Source organism: Ochotona curzoniae, unplaced genomic scaffold, assembly GCF_017591425.1.
Source record: "Ochotona curzoniae isolate NIBS_2020 unplaced genomic scaffold, NIBS_Ocur_1.0 scaffold_4701, whole genome shotgun sequence".
NCBI lineage: Eukaryota > Metazoa > Chordata > Mammalia > Lagomorpha > Ochotonidae > Ochotona > Ochotona curzoniae.
This window is the reverse complement of record NW_024467122.1, coordinates 14,825,520-14,853,448: the sequence shown is the minus strand read 5'-3', so window position 1 is coordinate 14,853,448 and position 27,929 is coordinate 14,825,520. Positions and strand designations below refer to the sequence as shown.

Here is a 27,929-nt window from a genome sequence, read left to right as displayed (position 1 = left end):
TGAAAGAAACCAACAGAAGAATCACTTAGATGAGTCCAGCCACCCACAGAAGAGCATCACAATAAAATGGCAGTCAGTTACACAGCAGTAGATAGTGATGCATACAACAAACCTGTTGGCCGTAAGACTCTAAGTGATATAGTTTCATTTTGCCAAACACAAGTGCTTCCCTCACAATAATTCATGTATTAATTTGAAGAGTGACAGAAAAGTGATGTTTCAATGGGTATTTTAGGATTCAGATTAGTGAATGGCATTTTTATCCTTGATCAAAAAACTCATCAAAATGTGGAATTCTCTCCGTCCTTGTCCTCACCAGTGCTCGTGGTTTCTTCTCATCATTGCCCAACTCATCAGTGTCAGAGCTGGAACTGTCCCAGAGAAGCTGTCCCCGGGCTTCCTGCTCACGGATCCATGCTTCCATTTTACCAATTTTCTGGGTACAATAGTCACTTCCTGCATGATGCTCCAAAACTTCTGCATTTTCTAAATTTCCTACAAAAAATTAGAAATTTATTTAACGTTCCTTAACAATGATTTATTTGTTACTGTGTATTTTGTGAGCATAAAACAATCTAATTAATATTGTACATGCATCTATCCACACTCACACATGTACTTACATATACTTTTATCTCCATGCACACATACATTTATAAATATAATCCTAACAAGTGACTCTGTAAGCCTTGGAAAATATTTTAGATGTTATTTTAAATTTCTAAAAATTTTCTGAAAGTCTCAGGAATGGTCAAATACATATCTTATACCCTCAACCCTTTGACAATATTTTGCTGCAATGTTGCTTTCATCATATATCTAGATTTTTAATTTTATCTCTACCATCTCTTACTTCTGTCTGTCTCTATCCTTTTCTCTATTATTTCTATATCATTGGCCCTCTAGATCCATGGATTCAAACAGTTATAGATCGCAAAAAAAATTTTTTTAATAGTCTTTCCTAACGGTAAATTTATTTTGATTTTTTTTTTTATTGGTGCTTGACTTTGTATTATGTAGTTACAGTTTTTGAGCGCTGGATCCCCCCCCACCCCATCCCATACCCCGCCCCCCATGGTGATTCCACCACTTTGGCAAAACATAGTTCAAGTCAGTTGAATTCATGGCTTTGCAAACAACAGGCCGAGCAGAAAGTTCAGAGCGGCTTAGTGTCCGTTAAGGTTTCAGTGCCTCTGGGGGAGACCTTCTATGGCTGATAGGTCTAACAAGTAAAGATCCAGTCAGTTAAATGCCCCAACAAGGCGCATATCAATATACAACATTATGTAATTTATTACATAGTAGTGTAAACAAGATGTTAAATATAATGAAACCTCCGGAGTAAATTTTTGGGACAACGGGGCTGATAGCCTGGAGAAAACAAAAAAATAGACCACAATCTAGCACCATACACTAAGAGCCAATCTACTTGGATTTAAGACCATAAACCTCTACATCCAGAAAACCTTCAAACTCGTGCAAGAAAATGTAGAAAATACCCTGCAAGACCTAGGAGAGGTCCCGACGTTCTAAGAAGGTCACCAAAAGCAATAGCATTAAGAACAGAAAAAAAAATGGGAAACCTCATCAAAACTAAACGCTTTCTGTACACAAGGGAACAATCAACAAGGTAAAAAAGCCAACCCACAAGTGGGAGAAGATCTTTGCACACGAATATAGTGATAGGGCTAATTTCCAGGATAGACAAAAACTTCAAAACTAACCATAAAACCAAAACAAACAAGCCACTCAAGAAATGGGCACGGGAAATGGGCAAACATTTCACAAAGGAACAAGTCCAAACGGCAAACAAACATATGAAAAAAAATTTTTAAAGGTTGCATCTGTACAAAACAGGCATTGTTTTCTTGACATTATTCTCTAAATAATACAGCATAGCAAATATTTCTATAGTGCTTCCCTTGTATGAGATATTATAAATAACCTAGAGAAGATTTAGATATGCCAGTTTATATAACAGACTGGAGCATTCTGATGTGTGTGGGAGTCCTGGAATCAATTTCCCATGGATACCAACAACAGGGGTTATTTGTAGGTGCTCTGTTTGATAATTAGTTGTAGGGTTACTTGTCCCCTAAGTATATCACACAAACGGTTTAAGAATAAGGGTATTCATATCCAGATGTGGGGGTATAATGCAACATGCATTCCTGCTTTCATATGAAAGATGGATTCCCAATGAAACTGTTGGAAATGTGTAGGCAATGGGATGCTGGACTGTCTGACATTATCTGTACCAACAATGTTGGGGTACACTTAAATAAGAGACTGATGGAATTATGATTCCTTATGAAGGACTATATACTATTATAGTAAAATGGGGAAAATCTGTTGGTAGGTGGAAGTTTGGGGAGGGAATCCCAGTCTATACAAAATTGTACCACATAATTCAAAAATTCAAAATAAAAATATAAAAAAAAGCAATCAAAAAAAGAATAAGGGTATTATCCCTATATAAAAACCAGACAATTATTACTCTTATGAAAGTTAACTCTGGGATAATGTTTTTTTCAAGTATCCATAAATATAATGTCCTTTCTAACACCCTTTTGTTTGTTTGTGTTTTAATTTTTAGGATCATGTATTACATTTTTTTTAATATTAATTTTTTAAATTGGAAAGACAGAGAGACAGAGAGAAAGATCTTCCATCCATGGTTCATTCCCCAAGTGACCAGAAAGGCCAAGCTGAGCCGACCAGAAGCCAGGAGCCAGGAGCTTCGTCCAGGTCTCCCACAGAGGTGCAGGGTCCCAAGGCTTTGGGCTGTCCTCTGCTACTTCTCCGGGCCACAAGCAGGGAGCTGGATGGGAAGTGGGGCATGTACTTTTTTAAAAAAAGTTTTATTTATTTTTCTTGAAAGGCAGATTTACAGAGAGAAGGAGAGGTAGAGAGGAAAGATCCTGCATCCATTGTTCACTCCTCAGGTGGCTCCAGTGGCCTGAGCTGACCCAATGTCAGGAATTTTCTCTGGTTCTCTCATGTGGGTGCAGGGTCCCAAAGTCATCCTCCACTGCTCTCCCAGGCCAAAAGCAGGGAGCTGGATGGGAAGTAGAACAGCTGGGACATGAACTGGTGTCCATATGGGATCCTGCAGATGCAAGGCAAGGAATTAGCCATTGAGCCATTGCGCCAGGCCCAGTTTTCTTTTTTCTCCCTCACTCTCTCACTGTTTGCCTACCCACCTTTTATTTTTGGTGCCTTGTAGCAAACAGTGGTCTGTTTTCTGTAACACTGATATTTCAGAGAGTCCAGGCTTGGGCTTGCCTGATTGGTTCCTTGTGATTGAGGTTAAATATTGGGCAGGAACATCACACAGGCGATGTTGCCTGATGCTCTTCACTGAGCATCTTGTATGTGCTAGGCTCGTGATGCACCCTTGTAACCTACACATCAGTTCTGATTCACATGAGACGCACTCGGGCAGCCTTTTAGACCGATGCCTGGTCTGTGCCTTTAAGTAGAACTGAGGAGCTCAGTGGGTTAGGTGTTCTCTTTCACTTTTTATTTTTTATTACAAGAGAATTTATTTCTGGCGTGGGATTTGATTTATGTGTACACATATTTACTTTAGCTTTTTTATTCAAGCAGTACTCAGTGTCCTTTCCGAATGCTTTCCAGACCGCCTTGTTTAAGAAGGTCTGGCTTTCAATAAAACAAAATCTTCTCAATTACTTTGAACCTGGGATCGTAATCCTAGGCTAAAGCCCAGAGTTTCTTCACAGAGTCTGGAATAAGCAGCCATATTTTTTGGCATGTCATTTTAATGAGAAACGCATTAGAACTTTTGCTGTATTCTATTTAAGCCATTGACATCTGAAGTTGGATATTGTTATATAACAAAATAAAACATAGGGCTCGGCAGGGCAGCTTAGTGGTTGAAGTCCTTGCCTTGCATGTGCCAGGACTCCATATGGGTGCCAATTTCTGTCCTAGTTGCTCCACTTCCATCCAGCTCCCTGCTTGTGGCAAAGGGAAGCAGCAGAGGATGGTCCAAAGCCTTGGGACCCTGCACCTGCTTGGGAGACCTGGAAGAAGCTACTGGCTTCGGATTGACTCAGTTCTGGCCATTGCGGTCACTGGGGGAGTAACCAGTGGACGAGAGAGCTCTCTTTTCTGTCTCTCCTCTCTGTAAATCTGCCTTTTCAATAAAAAATAACAAAATCTTAAAAAGAAAATAAAGCATTTCCTTTTTTCCTTATACATAATCTTTGAAAGAACTATTTTACTGAGATCTGATCAACGTACAGAAAGTTGTGCATATTTAATGGAGTATAACCTGATATGTTGAAAAACAAGCATTTCAATGCAAGGATTTTTTTATGGTAATTTTTTTTCTCTTTCTGCCTCACTGTGAAGCTATCCTGCTCTTCCCTTAATACACTTATAATCACCGTGTTTTAGTGCTTTTTTACATGATGCTTAAAGGTAACTACAGTTGAGCCTGGCCCTGTGACTTGGAGGTGAAGATGCTTTCCCTTGGTACTGTCATCCCATACGGATGCTGCTGCATGTCAAGGTTGCTCCACTTAGTACCTAACTTCCTACTAATGAACCTGGGAATACAACAGAGGGTGACCCAGGTCCTTGGGCTCCTGTACTCATGTGAGAGACCTGGAGGAAGCTCCTTGCTCTCAGCTTCAGACCAGCACAGCTTCAGCCATTTGCAGCCATTTGGGGAGTCAACCAGCAGATGGAGTATCTCTCTCAGTCTCTCCCTCTCTCACTCTGCCTTTTGATAAATAGATACTTTTTAAAAAAAATTATTACTAACTATAGACAGTTTACATCTGTAGGCCTGGTCTCTCTCCTAAGCTACAGTAGATGTTTTGCAAAAATTGGACATGTCTCCTTTGATGACTACCTGTCACTCATCTTCTCTTTCCCTGGCAAATCTGCTCTGTTCCTGGCTTCTGAACTGCGGCCAGTGGTACCACCTCAATTCTACAGTCTACCTAATTCTTCAAGAGCAACTCAAGAATCCAGCTGGCTTTCTTACTTTCTCCATATGACCGCATGTAAACCACCACCAAGTTTTACCAATTCTGGTTCAAGCACCTCCCCTCCCCTCCCCTCCCCTCCCCTCCCCTCCCCTCCCCTCCCCTCCCCTCCCCTCCCCTTCCCTCTCCTCTCCTGTCCTTCCTTCTTTCCTTCTTTCCTTCCTTCCTTCCTTCCTTCCTTCCTTCCTTCCTTCCTTCCTTCCTTCCTTCTTTCCTTCCTTCTTCCTCCCTCCCTCCCTCCTTCCTTCCTTCCTTCCTTCCTTCCTCCCTCCCTCTTCCTTCCTTCCTTTCTTCCTTCCTTCCTTCTTTCCTTCCTTCCTTCCTTCCTTCCTTCCTTCCTTCCTTCCTTCCTTCCTTCCTTCCTTCCTTCCTTCCTTCCTTCCTTTCTCTCTCTCTCTCTCTCTCTCTCTGCCTTACCAGGTCCTTTTATCCAACAGCGGAACAGGAGTGGGGGTGGAGAGGGGAACAGGAAGGGAAACATCTCCTACAGTTGTGGCAGGGTGGGGCTGCCAGGGCAGGGGGAGGGGCCCAAGCGCCATCTTTCGCTTGCTCCTTGTTACTGACCTCTTTGTGTCCTTTTGCTGTCCTTCCCACTGTTTTGCGCAATGATGACAGTGATTTTCAAATATATAAACCAGTTTGTGCCACTTGCCTGCCCTGTCCTTAACAAAGAGCTCACAAACCTCGGCATGAGTAGGTAAGGCACACACACGAACGAACGAAAAGCCAACGGAAAGAGAGGGCGGACGAAAAACACAGGCCAACGGAAAGCGGGAGAGACGAACAAAAAGGTTTGTTGCCGAAAGCGGGCTGCTTATATACAGTTCCCCACTAATCATTTCTCCCTGTGGGTCCACTGGGCGTTCCCTGATAGGCCGGTAGCAATGGCATAATCGCAGTGGGGGCATCAGCCTATCCCTGTGACTTCCTGTTTGCCCCTCAGCCAGCCGCCATCTTGTGACCGCCTATCATACACTTGGGGTTGGCCACTCCTCACACAGCTCCAGACCCGTTGTGCTCCTGCCCACAGTAGGGTTTTTCATGTGCTGTTATAAATCATGGCTCTGAGTGTGCCAACACCTCTGGCCCTCAAACTCACACACACTCCTTCATGCAGTTATGTCTTTAAATGTCATTTCCTTATGGAAACTTTTCCTGATTCTGACCCTGAGGTGATCAGATCTGCCGGTCATAACATTTTCTTGTTCCTTGTCTGTGCTGTGACGTCAGCTCTGAAAGCCAGCAATCCCGTTTATAACAAGAGGAAACAACCATGATGCCTGCTCTTTGATATGTACTCAGTGAGCACTTGTCGAATGAGTAAACGAATACCTGAATGAACCAGTGAATGGACAGGACAAGATTGCAAGGTAGGAAGTGTGGGTAGCTGAGACTTGTAAAAGGCTTCGTTAATGGGGGCTGGGGAGTGTCAGTCACCTCATTTCTGCAAATGAGCCAAGAACTACTAGAGACATCCCACACAGGGAACAGGAATTTTCTGGAACATTTAGCTTGCGGCAGTGGCTTTGAAAGAGGAAGAAGAATGTTGGTGGTGGGATCTAGTGTGATCGTCATGATAGCTGAAGTCCCACGTTACTCTGGGCGTTTGGATAATTCAAGCCTAAAGTTAGTATCTGAGGCAAAATTGATGTTTTCAGCTTTGAAAATCAATCCCTGTCCTTCTCTTAGAATTATACACATAGTTTAGTATGCACAGCACTGAAGTTTGAGAGCCTCTGAGTGAGATGTCTTATTACTTGTTATGTAAACTACTGTTTGATTCTCTGTGGTTTATAGGCCTTCAATAAAACATCACCTTCAGAAAACTAAACATATTTTGGGTGGACAAAGTAAAAAGAAAAGATACCCTACTTCAAAACTGACTTTGGGAAAATATGAAGAAACAGATGCCAGGGAGAGGGAGACGGACGAAGTGATTTAAGAAACACAAGGATCGTGTAACTCGGGCATGAAGAATGTTCAGCGAATGGGGATTGCATAACACATATTTTAGTAAAGTGTGTCACCACCATGCTCATATCACACTCATAATTTCACAGACAAAGCTGTATTTAAAAATCCAAATAAAACAAGCTAGCCAACAGAAAGATAGTACAAGTGGCCAAAGGAAGACTAGAATTGTGAAGGGACAATCAAGTGACGGATTTAGTGTGACAGTCATGTGGGGGGAATACATTTCTTTGGAGGATATTTAATTATTCAGAGAAATTTGACTTTTGGTGACACATAAATCGCGCTGGAAAACTGTTCCTTTGAAGACAAGATGCGTGTATGTGTCTGTGCAAAGTAACTGCAGCCATGGCTCAGGCCTTTCTCGCACCTTCAGTCCTCTGCAATCTTTCCACAAGGAGGAGTGATGGGGGGTCTGAACCTGGACCAAATGGAGATGCTTCTACACCTCTCTAATGAGCCCTAGCCTGTTGCCAATTTTATTTTGTTTTAAAGATTCACTTACTTTTTTAGTTGAAAAGTTACAGGGAAAGACAGACAGAGAGAGAATCTTCTATCTGCTGGTTCTCTCTCCAAATGACCACAATGATCAAAGCTGGGCTGACTGGAAGCTGGCTCCCAGGAGCTTCTTTCAGGTCTCCCACACAGGTGTAGGGTCCTGAAGTTTTGGGCCATCTTCTGCTGCTTTCCCAGGCCACAAGCAAGGAGCAGGAAGTAGAGCAACCGGGACTCAAACTGGCTCCCAAAAATGGATACCAGCATTCACAGGTGGAGGATTAGCTTGCCATGCCTCCACCACACAGGCCCAGTGGTCAACTTTAACAGCAGTCAATGAGGACTGAATACTTCCTGCCTCACAGGCTTGCATCTTTCAATTGCACTGCTGATCAGATGAGGGCCTTGGTTGGAATTGTATGTAAATAAGAGTTCATCTGGTACTGAAGGTGGGGTCTCTCCATCAGCTCTGATTTGTTCTAAACCCTTTCCTGGTACATTATGTCCACATAGATGACATTCATGGAGCGGCTGCCCTGATCCAGATATCATTCCAGTGATGAAAGGTGCGCACTTTCACAGCCTTACAGTTGGTGAAGACACTGTTGGGCTTCAAGGAAGGGCCCAGATTCTACCACCAGTAGAATCTTTTACCTGCTGTGGTCACATCTCAGAGTACAGAAAAGGCACATTAAAATGTATAGAATTACTCCCAAAGGAATGATGCTTATATCGTGGAGGTTAAATATGGTTATATAAGTTATATGCCTATATACATGTTTAAATGCCAGACAAGCATGTCAGACAAACTTTTAAGGGGCAGCAGAAGATAATGACTGACTTTCATTTCATTCCACCTTCCAGAAGGAGATCAGGAATGAACAACCATGTCATTATGTAAGAGGGACCTGGCACTCAGGCACCTTGGTGACCAGCTCTTGAAGAGCCAGCCGCTCATGGAAGTGTATGAACTTGGATATGATCTATTCTTTTTTTTTTAAAAAGATTTATTTATTTTTTATTGGAAAGGCTGATATACATAGAGGAGAAGAAACAGAGAGGAAGATCTTCCCTCCGATGGTTCACTCCCCAAGTGAACTGCAACGGCTGGAGCTGAGCCAATCCAAAGCTAGGAGTCAGGAGCTCTTCCAGGTCTCCCATGCGGGCGCAGGGTCCCAAAGACTTGGGCAGTCCTCAACTGCTGTCCCAGGCCACAAGCAGGGAGCTGGATGGGAAGCAGGGCCACCAGAATTAGAACCGGTGATCATATGGGATCCTGGGGCACGCAAGGCGAGGACCTTAACCACTGCACCACCGTGCAGGGTCCAATACGATCTAAGAAAACAGGCAGAAGAATGAAGGATGCTCTCTGGCAGCAGCAGTTACATTCCATACAGAAGCGTGTGGGTTCAATGCTCACCTCTAGCTCTGGTCTCCAGGTTCCTGTTGGCATGGACCCTGGAAACAATGATGATGTTCAGCTTGTGGGTTTCCTGTCACCCATGGGGGAGCCTTGGAGCAAATTCTCAGCTCCTTGGCTGCAGCCTGGCCCAGCCCTGGAGGTTGCACTGAATGGCAGCATCTCTCCATGTCTCTGCCTCTTTAGGTCTCTCCAATAAATAAATAAATTCTCCACATTTTCTAAAAATAAAGATGCTATCTGGGGTTCAATAAAAAGGCATCATGGCGTTTTTCATTTTTTCAATGACACATTGGTCTTTCAGTGGCATGTCATTTAACTTCATGTTGTTGTAAATTTCTATTTTTCTGCTGTTGTTGGTTTTGTTTTATGGCTTTTCATTTAAGGGGATACACAGTAATTGTGTAATAGAGACTTTCATATCCAGATGTGAAGACACAATTCAATATGCATCTCTACTTCCCAATCAAAGATGGACTCCCAATGAAACTATTAAATATGTCTTGACAATAAGATGCTGGACTGTCTGCCATTGCCTGTACCCACAATGTCAGGATACACTTAAATAGCAGAAAGATGGACTTATGACTGTTTATGAAGGACTATACTATTGTAATAATACAGGGGAAATCAGTGGCAGGGGGAGGGAAGGTGTGGGGAGACAGGAGGGAAATCCCAGAACCTATGAAACTGTATCATATGATAACATAAATAAGTGATTTTTTTAAAAAAGAAAAAAGATTAAGTTAAGCCTTGTAGAAATGATGTATTTTAAGACCAAAAAGAAGGCATCATTGCTACAGGATACACTAAATGCAGTGAGGTCTGTAGGCCCTGTGGTCAGATGCCTGGGCAGGTATCCTCTGGGCAGGTTCACCTCTCACTGGCATTGTCCTTGAGCACTAATCTGATTGCCAAGGATCCTCCCTCAAAGAGTTGATGTAAGAATTTAGCAACGCCGTTATTTAGCCTGACAATGACAGGGTTCACCCTCCATCAGGTGAAGATATCAACACACAGATAGTAGAAAAGAATCCAAAAGAACAAAGAACCCCACCGCCTGCTGTTCCTCAGGAGTATAAAAAAGGCCATAAACAAGAATCAAGCCCCAGATCAATATCTGACATTTTCAAAGCTGTCTGTGCACATTTCCTTCTGAGACACAGGAATGTAGGTTAGATGGATGTCTCAAGCAGAGTTTCAGTTGTGCAGCTTTCCCTAAGTAACTTACCAATGCACGCACCGCCTCTTTCACTGTAGAGACCTGTGGTGGCACAACCTGCAGCATTTCTACAACTCTGTCAGCAGTCAGTCCTGGTGTCCTAGGGATTTGGCCCACAACACAGTGATCTGTATGATGCCTGTGCTATGTGTCTGCTTTAAGGAAAGGCAGAGGGAAAGTTTACTGGGGGCTGTCCTTGGTGGAGTATTATAGCATGGAGATTAAAGACATGGATGTCTGATGGATAGCACGGAGCCATCCAATGCTGTGGAGCAATTTGCTGGGCTGGATTGAGAGATAAGAACTGAGTGTCAGACAATAAATCTAGGAGGATAGATGGTGGTGGTTAGGTCCTGAAAATCCCAGGGTCCCTAGGCTTTGTCCTTAGGGTGATGGACACAGAGTGGGTGTTGTTTCTCCGTTTAGCCATGGAGTAACATGGTCAGGTTTTCATTTTCTAAGACTACTTCACACTGCTACAAACACTTGTAGGATTTCCATGATCAGGAGGTCCTGCTTGCACCACTCTGGAAAAGAGTCTGAAATTCTGCCTTTCTGCTAGAAGTTTCCAGTGACCACGTGCCACTAGGTGTTGGGTAACACTGTGATGACCACGCAAAGTGAAGGAGCGCTTCACGTCAAATATTTCTATAACTGGAGGGACCTCAGAATCACCAGGAGGGGCCCCCACATGCTGATGCTGGGACTCCTACAGCTTTGGGTCAATCATTCTGGCTGGGGCCAGGAAAGGTCCCAGGAGCTGCTGATGTACCTGCTGTGGCACCACAGTCAGGACCAGCATGGGAGGGGGTGGATGCAGTTGCCCTGGATAGACAGGCCTGAGCTAGGCCATGCCAGTGGTATTGTAGAAGACAGGAGGGATTGCAGCGCTAGCGGATGTCAGCAGGCCTTTGTGACTGACCACCTGCAAGGAGAGGATGAAGAAGCATGAACCGAGCAGCAAGGTCTTGGTCTGAGTGATGTGGTGAGTGAAGGCCTCACCCACCAACACAGCAGGTGCAGCAGAAGGAACAAGTTTGGTCAGACAGTGATGCTGGACTCATTTTAGATGGTCCAGGTGGGAAGAGAAGATGGATTTGCAAGTAAAAGGGTGCATGGTTAGAGAAGTGCCTGAACCTGGCCTCAACTCGGTGAATACAGTCTCCCTTGAGACTCCCTGGGCTTCAGTCTGTCTAACCACAAAATGAGATCTCTTTGCTTTTTTTTTTTTCCCTCCAAGGGATTGGGGCAAGGATAGCAACAAACATAAGTAAGTAGTGCATGGAAAGCATATTCAACTTGTACCAAGAAAGAAACATCCTGCTTCAAAGCTTTGGCCTCTCTCTTTTTTTCTCCTAGATGTCAGACATTACGGATCAACATGCTCACCATGTTCCAGGAAGTAAAATCCAAGTCAGATCTGTAGGAACCCAAGGCTGTTCATTCTCTTCTCACTCCATTGTCTGTCCACATAGACAGTGTAGTTCATTTGATGAAGTTTTAAAAACACTTGAAAAAAGCTTTTCACTAGAAGGTTGCATGACTCACCTAGACATCTGTCCATCTGTCCAGATGTAGCTAGGAGGCCGTCATCATCACTCCTTGAGACACTTGGAAGGATTTTCTCAGCCTCATGGTCCCTCAGTTTTTGATCATTAATTCTTGCTTCCCTGTGAAGACTTTTCTTGAACTGCATTTGGGCCTGAAATGGGCAGTTAGAAATGGTCACTGCTTTTCCTCGGACTTCTTCACCTTCACCTGTCAGCCCACATTGCAAACTGTGTGCCCGTCTGGGGAAGCCTGCATTTCCCAAACAGAATATGTTGTTCATTTTCCTCTTAGAAAATGTGGTGACTTTCTTTCTTTCTCCTTGGGTGGCTAAGAGAAAGTTGAGTGTTTTCCACACCTTAAAAAAGGCTGAATTAAGATGAGGACACATGCAGAAATACTTTGGAGACATTTGGGGTCACAGAGCACAATGGCTAGAGAGACATTTCCTGGATGGGGACAAGTGTCAGATCTGGCAGTTATAGGATATTATGGTGGAGAGGTTGGTTATGAAAGATTTCCTAGAGCCTGGGTGTGCAGGCCAAAGTTCATGTGTGGGAAACTTAATCCTCTAGTTCTCATGCTGATGGCATTTGAAAATAGGACCTTTTAACTTTTTCCTATATGTTGTAGTTGTTTTTTCATGTCTGTCTTATTTCACTTAGCATAATGATCTCCTATTATATCTGTTGCAAATGCTAAGATTTTATTCATTTTTATGGTTCGGTAATATTCCGTCATATAGGTATACTACATTTTCTTTTTCCACGCATCTGTTGATAGTTTTCTAAATTGATTGCATGTCTTGGCTACTGTGAAGAGTGCTGGGTTAAGCATGGGGATGCAGGTGTCTCTTTCCTATGCTGACTTAATTTCCTTTGGATACGTTCCCTGAAGAGGGATAGCTGGGTCATATGCCTGATGCCTCGTTAGTTTCCTGAGGAATTCCTATACTGTTTTCTTATTGATCGTGCTGATGTGTATTCCCACCAATAGTGTATTAAGGTTCTCTTTTTGGAAGCAGGATCTCTAAGAGGTGTGTATGCATGAGAGTTCCGCCCTCACAACAGAGTAAGACTGCTAAGGGTTTGTTACACAGGCAGCAGGAGCTTGACATCCTCTGCCTTCTTGCTCTCTTGAACACACTCTTGCTGTAGGATGCTTCTCATAATAGCTTGGCCAAGCAAGGACACCCTCCTTGCCAGAGGTGCACACCTTGACACACACCATCCTGGCCTCCGGAACTGATGGCAGAGCCTTTCCTTTCACTACAAAATACCCTGTCTGTGATTTTCTGTATGGTAGTAGAAAATAGGCTAACATAGGTCTTTCTCATTCAATGATCATATGGCATGAGCTTGAGGCACAGGGCTATCAGAATAAACCCAACTCACTCTTCCACTTACTAAGTCAAGAAAAATGGAATTATGACTCCTTATGAAGGACTATACTATTGTAGCAACGTGGGGGAAAACCTGTCGGGGGTGGGAGTTTTGGGGGGAATCCCAAGTAAAATAAAATAAAACAAAACAAGAAAAATGATCTAGTCTCATTTTCCTGCTGCAGGTAGAGTGTCATAAAAGCAACCACTTCTCGAGAGGGAGTCTTGGGACCCAGAAAAATCACGGAGAAGGCAGAGAAAAGACTGAGCAAGCTGTTGGTGGAAAGATCTTAAACCTTCCATGCTTCGAGCCTTCGGCTCAAGTGACAAACTGTAACATGCAAGGCAAAGACCACATATGTGTTTAACCTCATTCGTGCACCAAGGTGGTGATTAGATGGAGTCAACACAATGAGTGTGACACGCTTCTCATATTTACCTCTTGCCTTTTACGGTTCATTTCCAGCATTTGCATCTTATGTAAATATTGTCTTTTCCCAGAAGTATGCACTGGAGCTTGCATTTTCTTTTCCAGTTCCTGCTATGAAAGATGGTACATTTTTTAGTCTGGGATAATTTGTTACTGTTTCTACAATCCACGGTCTAAATTCCTTTCTGGAACAGGGTGAGATCTTAATCAGAATCCGTAGAGATTTGATGACAAAGGCGGTATGTTTTATGTCCCCGACAAGTCCTTTTTCTCGCTATCAGAGAATGAAGTGTCACTTTGCTGTGTACGGAATGTTAATTTCCCAGGTTCCTGTAAAGTTTTTTTTTCTTAAACCTTGAATGGAAATATTGTTACAGACTTCACTTTGACAATATATCATCTTCTCTAACAGCCGATTCTGTCTCTCCAGAAATATGTTCTGGTTTGATGCGATCTTCCTTTCCCTCCATATCTCTGTGCTGGCCAGGAAATGAGCAAGGAGTCTCAAAATGGGTAAGTGGAAGCTAGTGTTACAAGCGCAGGTCCACATACCAAGGCTAGCCCAGGAGATGCTGTGGCTGGGGAAGGATTTGAAGGTGATTATTTGTGGTTCCAGTGATCTTCCTCAAACTCCAATGAACTCCAGTAGGATAATGCAGATGGTTATCAAGGGCAGCCAGAGACGAGTCTACCTTCATCTGTCTCTTGCTGTTGGCAGCAAATGGAAGGCACGTATTCAGTGAACTCCTTCCTGTTGCCCAACGGACATAGTCAGCAGAGGGGGATCCTCAGGCAGAAGCCCTTCCCTGCAACTAGCACAAAAACTCCAAACAGGGAACATTTAACCAAGTCAGCCGGAGCACAGCAGCACCTGGGGACTCCGGAGTACACTCAGAGTAGAGAGTGTTGAAAATGAACTTCTACATTACAGCTTTCATTTCTTGTCTTTTTTTTTTTTTTGTAGATTCATTTTTCATTTTATTTATTTGAAAAGCAAAGTTACAGAGAGAAAGATTTTCCATTTGCCAGTTCACTTGCCCAGATGGCTGCAACAACCAGAGTTGGACTAGGCTGAAGCCAGGAGCCAGGAGCTTTTTTCCAAGTCTCCCACGTGAATGCAGGGTCCAAGGACTCTGGCCACTTTCTGCTGCCCTTCTAGGCCGATAATAAGGAACTAACTCAGAAGTGGAGCAGCCAGGACTTAAACCGGTGGCCATGTGAAATGTTAACCTCTCAGGTGGTGGCTTCACCTAATATGCCACAACACTGGCCCCACTGAATTCTACTCAGTGGAGCTTTTCAAGAGCACAGCAGGTGCAAAAATGCAGAGTGGCCCTTTCCTAAGGGCAATATTGGCAAGGTGGGATAAGCCAATCAGAAGGATTTGTACATAGTTTGTAGATTTCTGCTAAGAATAAATATAAAGGGTTTGATTGAGGGGAGGAAAGGGAAGAATCATGCGGGACATTTTACAGATTGGGAAACTTCTAGAATCAAAAATTTCCAATTAAAATTCCTTTCTATCCCTCCAACCCTCCATTCCTTTTATCTATAGAGCCCTGTTTTCACCACAAAGCACAAAAGAGCTCCTAGCTCATTCAAGACAGAAAGGCAACAGCCAGTTGGTGGTAAGCACAGGAGAAGATGGATGGCTTTAGAAAGGTCAGATTCTGAATGGTTTAATAGTTCAATTTATCTTTGAACTCTGATGTGCAGGAAGTGCCTGAAAAGGCATTTCACTGCAGTCCCAAGCAGTCCGCCCCTGGTTAACCTCCCCTCGTAGGATGGCCCCAGCTCACCTTGGCTTTGTGCCTTGTCCTGGCTTCTCGCTGGCTCAGAAACCTCTCCGAGGCAATTACTTGAGGCAGGTCAATCGGTTCAAGCTTCTACAAGTCCAACATTGAGAGCATTCAGCACTCCTCATGGCAAGAGATGATGGAACATAAAAGGCAGACATCAAACTGCAAAGGCAGCAGTTACTCCTGAGAGCATACTGGAAGGGTAATTCCAGGAACGCAAGGGTTTTGCATGTGCAAATGTTTTTTCCACTTCTCTGGGTTCTTTATTGATCTATGGCATTGTTGCCAGTGACTTATTAATCTAGCTAGTGGTCAGAGAAGCAACAACTAAGAATCCTTCTCTGTAAGCACTGAGGAAGCATATCCAAAGTTAACACGAAAACAGGATCCTAGAATACTACAAATGAGAGAGGCCCTGGGAACTGACTTGTTGTTAGTCATTCCTTCACCACCCAGCTGAACTATTCTGCTCCTTGTGGAAGTGACCTGTCTTTAAGGCCAGAGATGCTCCCTGAGTCTTCTCAATTGTGAACACTGTTGACCTTGAGACACACAGTCCCGGGTCAGAGTTCTTATTGCATGACTGCTGCATGCTAGGAATGGGCATACAATGTCAACAGAAGTGGATGGGGCTGTCTTAGAGCTTACAATCTATGTGCAACAGACACACTCTTTTGTGTGTTAGCTGATGGATAATTACAAACAGTGATAGTGTTTTGAGGAAAGCATCTACAGGAAAGGACTATGACAGTATTTAATTGGAGGAATGAGCCTTGAAAATGAACTGTCTGTGCAATGAATCATACAACACATCCCTGACCACCATCAATTGTACATGTAGAAGGCCTAACTCACAGTGGCTGGGAATGTGACCTTATCTACAAGCAGGGTAGTTGGAGAGGTAATTGGGTCTGCTGGGAATTGAGGGTGGGGTCTTAGTGCAATATAGCAGCATCAACATGAAAAAGGACAGATCTGGACACAGATGGGCACCCCAGGAAGAACCCCATGAAGATGCAAGTGCAGATTGGGGTGATGCTTCTACAAGCCAAAGGATGCCCAAGATGGCCAACAATCAGAAGCCAGGTGAGAGGCCCAGAGCAGACTCTTTCTCATGGCTCCAGAAGGAACTTGCCCTTCAGACACCTTGACTTCCAGAACTGTGAGGCAACACAGCTCTGTGGCTTAAGCTACTTTGTTAAACAACCTATGAAAACTAATAAATGAAGGAAAGGGGTAAGGAATTTTCCCAAGAAGTTTCTGCTAGGAGGGAGTTTCTTTGCAGAAATTGGAAGGTTAAGAAAATTTAGAGAACTAAGGGATCACAGGCAGAGCTAACAGTATGTGCAGTCGTCCTGGGTCTGGGAAGAGAATATTGTCCTCTGAAGGAACTGAAAGAGGCAGGTTGGTTACAGTTCAAGGAGAAGACAAAAGCAGCTCAAAATGAGATGGGTAAGGTTAGGCAGGGGCAGGCCATGGCTAGCCTGGGAGGATACTGGTTTTCCTAAGAACAAAGGGAAGCCATTGATATGTGTTAAGCAAAGTAGTAACCTGGTGTGGGTGATGCAGATTTGGTTGGGAGAAGGCTAAGATCGAAATGCTTTGGACACCTGCCAGTTTACATGTTGGGTGGATACTTAGTTTTGCAGACACTGAGTTTGGGGGAGAGAGATGTGTGCTGGAGACACAGCACAGCTGAAACCAGGGTCACAGACAAGGTCAAAAACAGAGAAGAGCAGAGCCAAAGACTGCATGCTTGAGAGACTGGTGGATGGGGGCTAATCAAACAAGAAAGTAAAGAACCGAGGACCTGAGGGGCAGGAGGAACACCAGGAGACGTGAGGCTATGGAAACTGTGGCACCACTCCCACTCCTCTCCTGTACTGAAGGAAGATTCACCTAGAAATTGTTTTCATTTTAGTGTGATGTGTTTCGTTATCAATAGGTAGCTTTAGGAGATAGCTGACTTTCAAGGTGGCCAGGATATCAAAGAAAGAGTAGAACCACAAAAAGCTGGATACCAGAATCATGGCTGGGTCCCTCACTGCTGCTCTGCAGGGTTGTTTCCTGGTTGATGGTTCTGGGTTTGACTTGTTCTGGGGAGAGCAACCAGACATAGTTCTTGATAGGATGGTCTAAAGAAGGAAGAAAAGAACAGCAAAGATGCTGGTACAAGGAGGACATTTTTATGTTAGATACACGCCAGGCAATTTCGCATTTATGGCAGAAACTGGCTTTCTGTGCCACTCTCATCATTTAAATTAGCAAGGATATTATGAGAGGTGATCAATTCTAGTAAGAAGTGTTTCTCTTTCCCCGGCTCTCAACTCTACATGCCTTAAACATGCAAAGCCATTAGGTCGTGCTGGCCCAGGAGGCAGTGTCTGATCAGGTCAGAAACCAAAAACTAAAGCGGGGGAGGAGGGCGAGGGAAGAGAGTCCAAGGAACACTGCTGGCATGTACAGGACAAGACCCCTAAGACCAAAGGGGGCTTCCTGGAGATGGGAGTGCAGCACAGTGTGTGACTTCTGCACTGGGGGAGTCTTGAGGACTTGGTTTTCTAAGTGTTTCTAAGTTGGCAGCTATTACTCCATACCCTGCTAACATTGTGGCTATGTTGCCCCATTCAATCCTGAGGTGAACCCTATGTGTAATTCTGATGGGCCCATTTTTGAGTCAGATCTCTAGGACGCAAACTCAGCGCTGTCCAGGTTCAAACTCAATGCTCTTTCCTCTATTAAATGTTTCCCCAAGTCGTTTACCACTAGAATCTCCAAGATTTAGGAAAAGAAAAATATTAGGCCATTCCCTGGAAACTGAGATGGTATAGGATGAAGGTATGTCCTGAAGATAGATTTTTGTATCTAATATTCTCTTTTCTCTCTCTCCTCTCTCTTTTATCTCTAGCTCCATCCATCTATCTATATATCTACTATTCCGAAGATCTCCTGGGGATTCTAGTGATTTCTTAATAGGTTGAGGTACATTGGCTTCAAGTATCTGTGAAAATTACTACATCAAAATAGACCATAGAAGTCTTGCTTGTGGAATATGACAAAAATATTGAATCCAAAGAAGCAAAGATTTTTAGGGATATTTTAAATAATCTGTCCCCAAATTCCTAGGTCCAAGTTTGATTGTGTGAATGTCTAATTGACCACAGACTTCTTTATTCCAATCTCTGAATGCCTATTGCAATAGGCAGTTCTGCTGAAGGTTTAATGACAGGAGTCTTGAAGGACTCTCCGGTATTTTCTTCCTCATCCTTGAGCTGTGTCTACAAAATCACACCATTCTTCCACAAAATCACTAGATGGCAGCAACTGTTATTGCAAACAGGATTCCTCTGTTAAATCATTTTGTTTCAGAAGCACTGCAGAAAAATTGTTGAGAAATTGACTTCACTAAATAAACCAGTCCCATGACATTGCCTCAGAATCCTGGACTCATGTGCATGCTGTTTCCCCCCCCCCCTCGGCCTTGCTTCATGGTCTTCAGAGGGAACACAACGAAAAGACTTACCCCAAGCCTGGTGGAACACCTTGTCTTTATTTCATAACATACAAAGTGTATTATTTGTTTAAAGGCTCCTGTATTATTTGTCTTCTCAAGCAAAACAAATAGCACGATCAGTTAAAGTGTTCGTGAGGAGATTCAGGAATCAAGAGTCCATCAACTGCAGGCCACGCATTGCTGAGCTTGGGGATAAACAGTAGCCTGAGATGGTTGCTTTTGTTTAGCATGAGGGGGAAGATGGGCTAGAGAAACTGAAAGAAAATGGAAAGTGACCTAAGAACAGATATATTAAGGTCCTGGGAAGCAGGGAGAGGTATCAAGGACAACCTCCGCGTGCGAAATCAGTATCAAGAAGGAATAATCTTGGCAATGAATCCAGATTTCAAACATCCAGCAGGGAAAAATAAAGAATAGGAAGCATGAAAACCTAAAACATGATCAGGCTGAATTCAAGACCACTATTTCCACGAGGCAGAGAAAAGAACAGACAAACAAACATTTGGTGTTGCTTCTCCATGACATGCTGGACTTGGATGCCATGCGTTCTCTCTGCTGGCTAAAGGAAACCCAGAATGCCCCCATGTGACCTAGGAAACCGGGGGCAGGACCACAGCATGGAATTGGGGCTGAGATGTTCTCCACCACTCCACACAGAGAGTCACAGCAGGTCATAAGCTAGATCTATTTTACAAGCATCACCGCAACAGCAAACATGAAGAATTCATGACAGTACATTCAAGAGCTTAGAGACAAATGGCCAATTTCCTGGAAAAATACAAATTAACACGAAGAAATAACATACCCAGATCAAGTAAGAACCATCAAGGAAGTTAAATGTGCAGGAAAATCTTTTATACCACTGAAAAGTGTAGGCGGCTAAAAATGGTTTCAACGATTTGTTTTATCATGCATCTGAGGAACAGATAACTCTGTGTTCCATTCCATCTTTTAGAGAGTAGAAAAGAGAGGAAGGCAATTAACTGACTTCAAAGGCCAATAAAATCTTAATGGCAACGCTAAAAGAAAACAGTACTTTATACAACAGTACTTTATAAAAAGTACTTCGCCTGTAATAGACGCAAAAAGCCTTAGCAGATAGCACTCAGCCGTATATTCATCTATATATGTTATGACAAGGTAAGTTTTATGCCTGAAACGCAGGCATGCTTCTATATCGTAAATCTATGTTGTATCAATTCACTGAAAAGTCATATGATTCTTTTAGTAGATGGAGAAAAGAATCAACACAATTTAATGTTCAGCTCAGAAGAAAACGCTCATTATCAAGGCATAAAGGGAAGCGTTGCCTACTAGAACTAAGAGCTTCTCTGGTCATCTGGCTCACCATTGGATTTAGCCACTGGGCAGGAGAATTAAAGAAGGAAAATGATGAAGTCAGGATATTTGTTCTCTGACTTGTCCCTTGGCATCAGGGCACTGCTTCTCTCACAGTAGTTTTCTCTATCTCACTCTCTTTTAGTTCCAGAAATCTCTGCATTCCTTAGCTCCGAGGCCTAGAGAGAGTTATCCTCAACGGTCACTAATGGTTACTGCAGTATCTTTTGTGGTCTCTCCAATCCAGACCTCTGTACACAGTTACTTGTAAAGCAAAGTTCCTTGAACTTTGCCAACTGTTTCCTTTAGTACCAGCATTATCAAAATCCCTTTGTGTACATCATACTTAATTTTGGTACCAGTTTCATAAATGTCATATGTAAGACAAGGATGCTCATTACTCCACTCAATATTGTAATGGAATTCTAGCCATGCTCCCGATAACTGTTTCAAAACAAATACAATGAAGAATCAAGACAAAGAGAAAAATTCTCATTTATAGAAGATATTACCTATATAGAAAATCTAGAGTAATGTGTTGACATTCTGCATTACCAAGGTATTTCAATAAAGTTTTGGAGCACAAAATTCAACATACAAAAGTCCATAGCTTTCTTACCCATTTTCTTACTCAGTCTTTCTCTGTTAATTTATAAAAATTTATAAAAATTAACAGAGAAAAGAAGACCTCATTCATAATAAGGCAAATTGAGACCTTTTAGGTATTTGATTCAGTTCCATGTGCCAACCTGTCTGGGCTATGTAGCTACTTATTCAACAACTGATGTAGGCATTGTTGTGAGATTATTTTGTAGATGTGATTAAACTCCATTGTGAGTTGGCTTTAAGTAGGGAAGTATTATATCAAACACTCTGGGGCAAGGGAGCAGGGCTAGCTAATCATTCGAAAGACTTTAAGAGCAATTCTGGAGTAACCTTGAAGAAGAAATTCCCCTTTTGGGAACCAACTGGGGCTTATGCCCCAAAATCCTGTCCCATGAATGTTAGACCTGCCTTGGCTGCCCCCACAACCATGTACGGCATCTGCTTGCAATTTGCCTTTTAACGCATGTCTTCTGTTGAGTCCTAGGAGCTAAGTTCTAACTTCTATTTCTCTAGTTGGACGCTAACTGATACTCTTGCCTACCAAAGTTACACAAGATCCCCGAGGAGAGTTGGTGAAACATTAGTTATAGGGCTGAAAAAAAAATCAGATTCAATGGACCTCATTGTGATTTAATCAACTGAACATTTCTAGTACCCAAAACGACATAAGGAAGCCATCTACACCAGAAATACCCTTCTTATCTCTCATAAGTTGATTTCTGCTCATCTTTCTTCCAACTCCAGTGCATTCATCTGGTTTTCAATACACACTCAGGGCTACCTTCTGTGTGCCAGCCACTGTTCTGGACACTCAGGTACAATAGGGAAAACAAACAAAAAAAAGAAATCTTTGCTTCTGCAAAGTTTATTCCATTAGAATGGAGAAAATGCACACAGAACATAATACATGAGTAAAATTCCTGGTATGTTAGGTGGACATTAGTGTTTTCTAGAAAAGAAGAGAGTGTGAAATGTCAGAGAAATCAAGTCCACGGGAATGAGGGTCAAACGGTCTATACACCGGTCAGCCTAGGCTTTCTGAGGATGAAGAAATTTGGACAGATCTTTGGGGATGAAGGAATTATCGAAGGACACCACCAGAGAATACACCTCCAATTTAAGCAGCACCTGCAAGGATTAATTGAGACCATGAATAGGCTGGGTGGTCAGAGGAGCCATGTTGATCAACTCATCAATATGGAGGCAAATATGTGTGATTCTGAACTCCCTGCCAGAGGCCCTTAGAGTCTCCCCAGCCCAAACTGGAGACCTGCAGTTTACAACCCACTCTATAGTTGAGGAGAGGATGTTGAGGAAGTGGAGGGCACTCCAGTGCAACTCCAATGATTTAGGATACAATTAGCTTTGGTTTGATCGTTAAAAGTGATTTTAGAATTTTCTTTGGCAGAGATTAGGCTATTAATTATCATGTCATGGGAACCTAGCATTTATTATTCTTTCAAAAGCCCATTTGTGGTAGAAAAATACTCTGAGCCCAATTTGTGAAGATAATTATAGCTGATATCTTTGGGAGCGTCTGCCAAGTTCCTAGTGATTTCCCCCTTCTCTGGAAGCTTACTCCAGAAGCCACAGTGTGACTTTTCTGCCCACTTTTCCACTGCAGAAACATTAGTCCCCTGGTCACAGCTCATTGGACCAGCGCTGGCATCATGAGTAAAGTGGAGCCAATGAAATATTTTCTCTCAGGAATTTGGGATTGGAGCCAAAAGGGTTAGACGAATCTGTTTATTTGACTGTAACTATAAAGCACAAGCTATCAGGGTAGGCAGAAGAAGGATCTTCAAAAAAGCTCACAGAAAGTGAGTGGGAAAAAAATTTAAAAATAAAAATAACTATGCATGGCTTTCAAAACTTTTTTTGCATTCAAATAAGCTAGTATTTTAATTCTGTCTCCATAGCTAAGAAGCAGAGAAAGCTGATTTGCAGAGAAAGAGTAAAACAAATACATGGAGAAGAGCTTGTTGGAGACTCAGAATTCATCTGCCTTTCAGCTTGCAGGATACAATCCCACCCCCACCCCCTCCGGAAGTTCAGGTGTCTTCTAGCTCTTGAGCGCAGTAAAATATCCTATCCGTATAGCCAATGCCATGAATAGCTTTGATAAACCAACCGGACTCCTGATGCAACAGTATTATACATCTGCAATGTCAGGGAAGGCACTTCCAGTGTTTTTTCCTCCCAGCAGAGATAATGGGTCTCACAGCCGTTCACATGCCTCATTTACTCATTCACAAACTTTTATGTCAGAGAGAGAGAGAATACACATATCTCTTTTTTTTCTGGTTCACACCCTGAATGTCTGCAATAGAGAAGACTGGATAAAACCAAAACCAGGAGCATGGAGTTCAGTCTGAATCTCCCACAGGATGATGGAGACCTAGTCAGTTGAGCCATCATCTGATGCCTCCCAGGATAAAATTAGCGTAAAGACAGAATTAGAAGCAGAGTTAAGACTGGGAAACCAGGTATGCCAGTATGGCACACAGGTGTCCCACTGCAGTGCTTAAATTGCTATGCCCAATGTCCATCCAAATACTTCTGTTTGAATTAATCCACTTGGAAGCATTATATAGGAGCCTATATTATATACACTTGGAAAGGAAGCATTGGATTTAGGCATAAAATAAGTTACAAAATTATATGGTTTACCTAGAGATATGCTAGAAATGTTTAAGGGTAGATATTTATGATGCATTTATTTTTCAAGTGCTTTTAAAAAAAATATTTTATTTACTCGAAAGACAAAGTTACAGAGAGACAGAGTTCTTCCATCCACTGGTTCACTCCCTAAATGGCTGCAATGGCCAGAGTTGAACCAGACTGAGGCAAGCAGTCATTAGTTTCTTTAGGAGTCCTACATGAATGCAGGGGCCCAAGCACTAAGGCCATAGGCTGCTTTCCAGGTACATCAGCAGGAAGCTGGATCAGAAGTAGAGCAGCCAGGGTTCACAGTGTGTCCATATGGAACGCTGGTGCTGTAAGAGGCAGCTTATGTTGCTTTGCCACAATGCTGGTCCCAATAGATTTTGTTTAAATCACATTTTTGAAGTTTCTAATATTTTGAGAAACAAATGTTCTTTGGGGATCAAAGGATATAATCAGATAATATTGTGAGCTACAGAAGGCAGGTAAATGAAAACCAACAAACAGAAATAATCCACACCCGATGAGCTCTGATACCCTTGGTACAGGCATTTGGGTGAACAGTTCAGCAGGTGAAATTTGACTGCAGTTACGTTGTTCAAATGTCAGTGATGGCTCCTGCTCACAAGAAGTGCTCAACTCTCCTTTCAGGTGAAGTTCATTTTCAAGAGCCTACTCCAGCCTCGTCCTTCATGTAAAGGGAGAGTTCTCAAAAATTATAGCTCTCCAGAGGAAACCCATTAAATATTAAGAGCATTTAAAGCTCTCGCTTCGCTGCCTAGAAATCTATGTGCCCAATTTCGGCAGCCAGTTAACATCTAGGAAGCCAAAAGGTTTGGGATGCAGGGCCACAGGGACCACTTACACTGACAGTTCACAGCACGGGATTTGGAGACAGTTTCTGCTGGCCTCTTGCCTCTGTGTCTCTTTGGGTAAATTACTTAACTGTCTGAACTACATGTATAAAACAAAGATATTACTTGCTTTCTCACAGGAGACTGAGAAAATTTTAAAATGGCATAGTTCAAGTTGCTTGACAAAGCATCTGACTTGCAATAGACAATATAGCAGTAAGTGGTGGTAGCTGTTATTCATTATAAGTGATGTGCCCATAACCACCCAACTAATTAATGCTACACGAGGGTCACTTGATTCCACCATGTCTCTGAATTTGCTACTGTACCTGGTTGTAGGTTTTAAACATTAAGTTATTACTTCAAAAAAATCCTAAAGTAGTTCCTTCAACAACATTCTATTCAACAGCATGGTCATTGTCAATATGCCTCTTTCATGATTATAGTTAAAAAGGGATGTTACCGGGCCCAGCGCCATGGCCTAGCAGCTAAAGTCCTCGCCTTGAATGCCCCGGGATCCCATATGGGCGCTGGTTCTAATCCCAGCAGCTCCACTTCCCATCCAGCTCCCTGTTTGTGGCCTGGGAAAGCAGTGGAGGATGGCCCAAAACTTTGGGACAGTGAACCCACGTGGGAGACCTGGACAAGGTTCCTGGCTCCTGGCTTCGGATCGGTGTAGCATTGGCCATTGCGGTCACTTGGGGAGTGAATCATTGGACGGCAGATCTTCCTCTCTATCTCTCCTCCTCTCTGTATATCTGACTTTGTAATGAAAATAAATAAATCTTTTTTTTAAGAAAAAACGAATGTTACCATTAAAACCAAGAAATTAATAACCAGTCCTTTTAAACTCATCTTACTTGAGGTCTTCGGGGTGGATGCCTTTTAATAATGCTTGTTTCTCCCTTTTCCAGTGGGATGTCAAAATACATGGCTCTGGACACTGGCAGGATTGGAGAGAAACAAGAACACATATCAATACATTATCAATATGTTTATTTGGCTATCAACATGATTGTTAGATTGCTAATGCAGTTTCATGCATTTTCAGTTACATACGTTCATCCTATAGTTTGATTGTGGAAGAGAAATACATGAAGAGTAGGCCCCACAAATCATACAAACTTAGTCTTGCCCTAAGATTTAATTTATAATTCTGATGTCCTCCTCTGGTTGAATTTACAGGACTACCTGAAAAATCAAAATATATTGACTATAAATATTTAAACATGAAGTTATGCTTGGAAAATATTAACATATTGATTTTCCGTGAAATTTCCTTTCCCCACAATACACACAAGGATCCAAAACTAGCAAAAAATATAGCTTTAAGAAAAGAAACCGACCGTCTGTTAAGATTACATAGATGGTAGGCAGTGGGGTAGGTGACCTAGGAAGAGCAATGATAAAGAAATGGAGCACGAATACCTAATGAGAGTATGCAATGCTTGGCATTATATGAGGACCATTAAATACTGCCCATACCCCAACTATGGAATGAAAGTTATTACATAATATAATATATCAATTTTTTTTTTTTCTCATGGAACAACTCAGGGCCACAGAGTGAAGCCTCCATTCAGAAACAAAGAGATATAACAAATCCATTTAAGTAATTCATTCTTTTTTTGTTTGATTATCCTGGGATTTTTGTCTTTCCTTCTTACCAATCGACATGCACCTGATGTCTGGATTTTTACATAGCTTATCCCACGGTCCTATTTTGTATTTTTTAAAAGACCAATTTCAGAGTCAGAGACAGTGTGCTTCCACATGCCAGTTCATGCCCCAAACGCCCCATGGATGGGCTGGGCCAGGCACAAAGATGGAAGCTGGCAACACAGCCAAGCCAGGAACCTAAGTAATTTTGACATTATCACTGCCTCCTGGGACCTGTAGTAGCAGGAAGCTGGAGTCATGAGCTGGAATTGGGAACTGAACCCAAGTAATCCAGTATGGAGGATGGGTGTCTCAATTGTTAGGCTAAACATGTGCTTTATGCTTTGCATTTTGATTGCGAAAAATTCTCTATCCTTAAGAGACTTGAATGGCTGTTTCAAAGACTTTGCTATGTTTCAGTAGAATGGAAATTACGTCCTTATTTTCTTTCGAAGCGATATCAGCACATTGCAGTCAAATGCTGCTCTACCACTAAGCTATACCCCCGATATCAGCACATTGAGCAGGCCAGAAACAAACAATAACAACAAAATGAGATTTTAGAAGGTAATTGTACTTTGCAATTTTTTTCCCAGAAGCTTGACTACTCCTTATATTTCTAGTAAATAATGTGAGTGATGTCACACCATTATTTAAATTGCCCTAAAATGATATCAGCTGTCAGGCAGTTATTTTGGTTCCTATTTATAGAAGAATAAAATTGATGAAGAAATCCATCCAACATCATGGAATCTGGTGCTTGTTGGAGCTGGGTTTATAGACTCCTTGACAATAACATTCAACATGTTTACCTGGTCCTTATTATTTATGTTTAATGAGGCTTTTTTAAATTTCAAAAATAAGTGTACCACTGAGTTAGAAGAATTTTAAAATTTCTTTGGTGGCTTTTGTTATAAAAACAACTCTTCACTAAAACTGTGAGGAAAATCCCCATTCATGTATGTAAGAAGTCAGTGAAACTGAAGGACTCGAGGACTCGGCCACAAAGAACCTGATTGTGAATTCTCCAGAAAGTAGCCATGTCCGTCATTCTGGGGAAGTTCTGGAAGTTTCCAAAACCAAGTCTAAGGCTTCCTGATTCCTGAACAAGGAGCGTTTACTGGTGTGACTGATCCACAGTGCAAAGAAAAGCGGGGAAGGCAATACGTATACCTCGGTGTGTCACATATATATGTTTCCTCTTCCAAAAGAAAATGTCTTTAGCTCATTGTGGTGACTGTATAACATCCTACATTTGTTATAAAATGTCTCAGAATAAGTGTTAGCCATGTCGAAAAATGCCCTTATTCTCTAGGTAACCCTCAAGAACGATAGCCAAGCAGTTCTGTTTGTGGTGGTTTTAAATTTTGTCTCAGAGTGGATTCACTCCTGAGGTGCTACTGTCAAAACCATGAAGTCATGAACTGTCCTGGAGATAATGATTGAAATTTAGACTCCAACAGAAACGTGAGATTGCTGTCATTTATCACATCAGTACCTATACAATTTTAAAATTTGCCAGAGCTAGGTGTAAACAATGAAAGCCCTGTAAACTAAGCTAAAACCAAATGAGATTTCCTTCTCTTATGGAATGCTGAAAGCCCTTTATCCACAGTTTTCACATCTTCTCGAATGCAACCCAAAGACTTCAGTACATTCAACCCCTTTCAAAGACATCCCCTTGGGTATTAGTGACTGAGTAGCATTCTGATATTACGGCCAGTGTCCAATAAATCTGCCAAAAGCTCTTCCCTGATCCATGTATACCAAGCTCTGGGTGCGTTTTGGCTTACCTGTAGAGTATCTTCCATACCAGGTTTCTCGTAGAGGTGGCAGTGGTCCTCCCCAAGCCTCGCTCCGGTCCTGTATTCTTGGCAACAGACACAAGTTCCTTTCTTCCAGGCGTGGATTGAGTGTGAAGTCAACAGGACCCGCAGTCTCCTCCTCTTTGCTTGGCACAGGTGCCACTTTGATTACTCTAGAGTGAGCCTTTGAATGGCTCAGACCCAT

The 27,929-nt window shown here is 42.5% G+C and overlaps 1 protein-coding gene across 1 annotated transcript; it reads right to left on the bottom strand.

The window, feature by feature from the left end:
- Positions 1-259: 259 nt before the first annotated feature.
- On the bottom strand, positions 260-27,929 carry CCDC198 (coiled-coil domain containing 198). The gene is made up of 6 exons (XM_040969964.1): positions 27,713-27,929; positions 25,121-25,203; positions 15,285-15,371; positions 13,495-13,596; positions 11,675-11,828; positions 260-495 (listed from the first exon to the last, which is right to left on the bottom strand). The coding sequence occupies exons 1-6, from the start codon at positions 27,927-27,929 to the stop codon at positions 260-262; spliced, it is 879 nt and encodes a 292-aa protein (XP_040825898.1).

Excerpts from the sequence above, each read along its gene's own strand:
- CCDC198 (XM_040969964.1), bottom strand. The coding sequence starts at position 27,929 with ATGGGTCTGAGCCATTCAAAGGCTCACTCTAGAGTAATCAAAGTGGCA. Across the intron at positions 13,597-15,284 it reads GGACAAGGCACAAAGCCAAG|CAGGAACTGGAAAAGAAAAT; the intron begins GTGAGCTGGGGC and ends CATCTTTCATAG. Across the intron at positions 11,829-13,494 it reads TGAACCGTAAAAGGCAAGAG|GCCCAAATGCAGTTCAAGAA; the intron begins GTAAATATGAGA and ends TGCCCATTTCAG.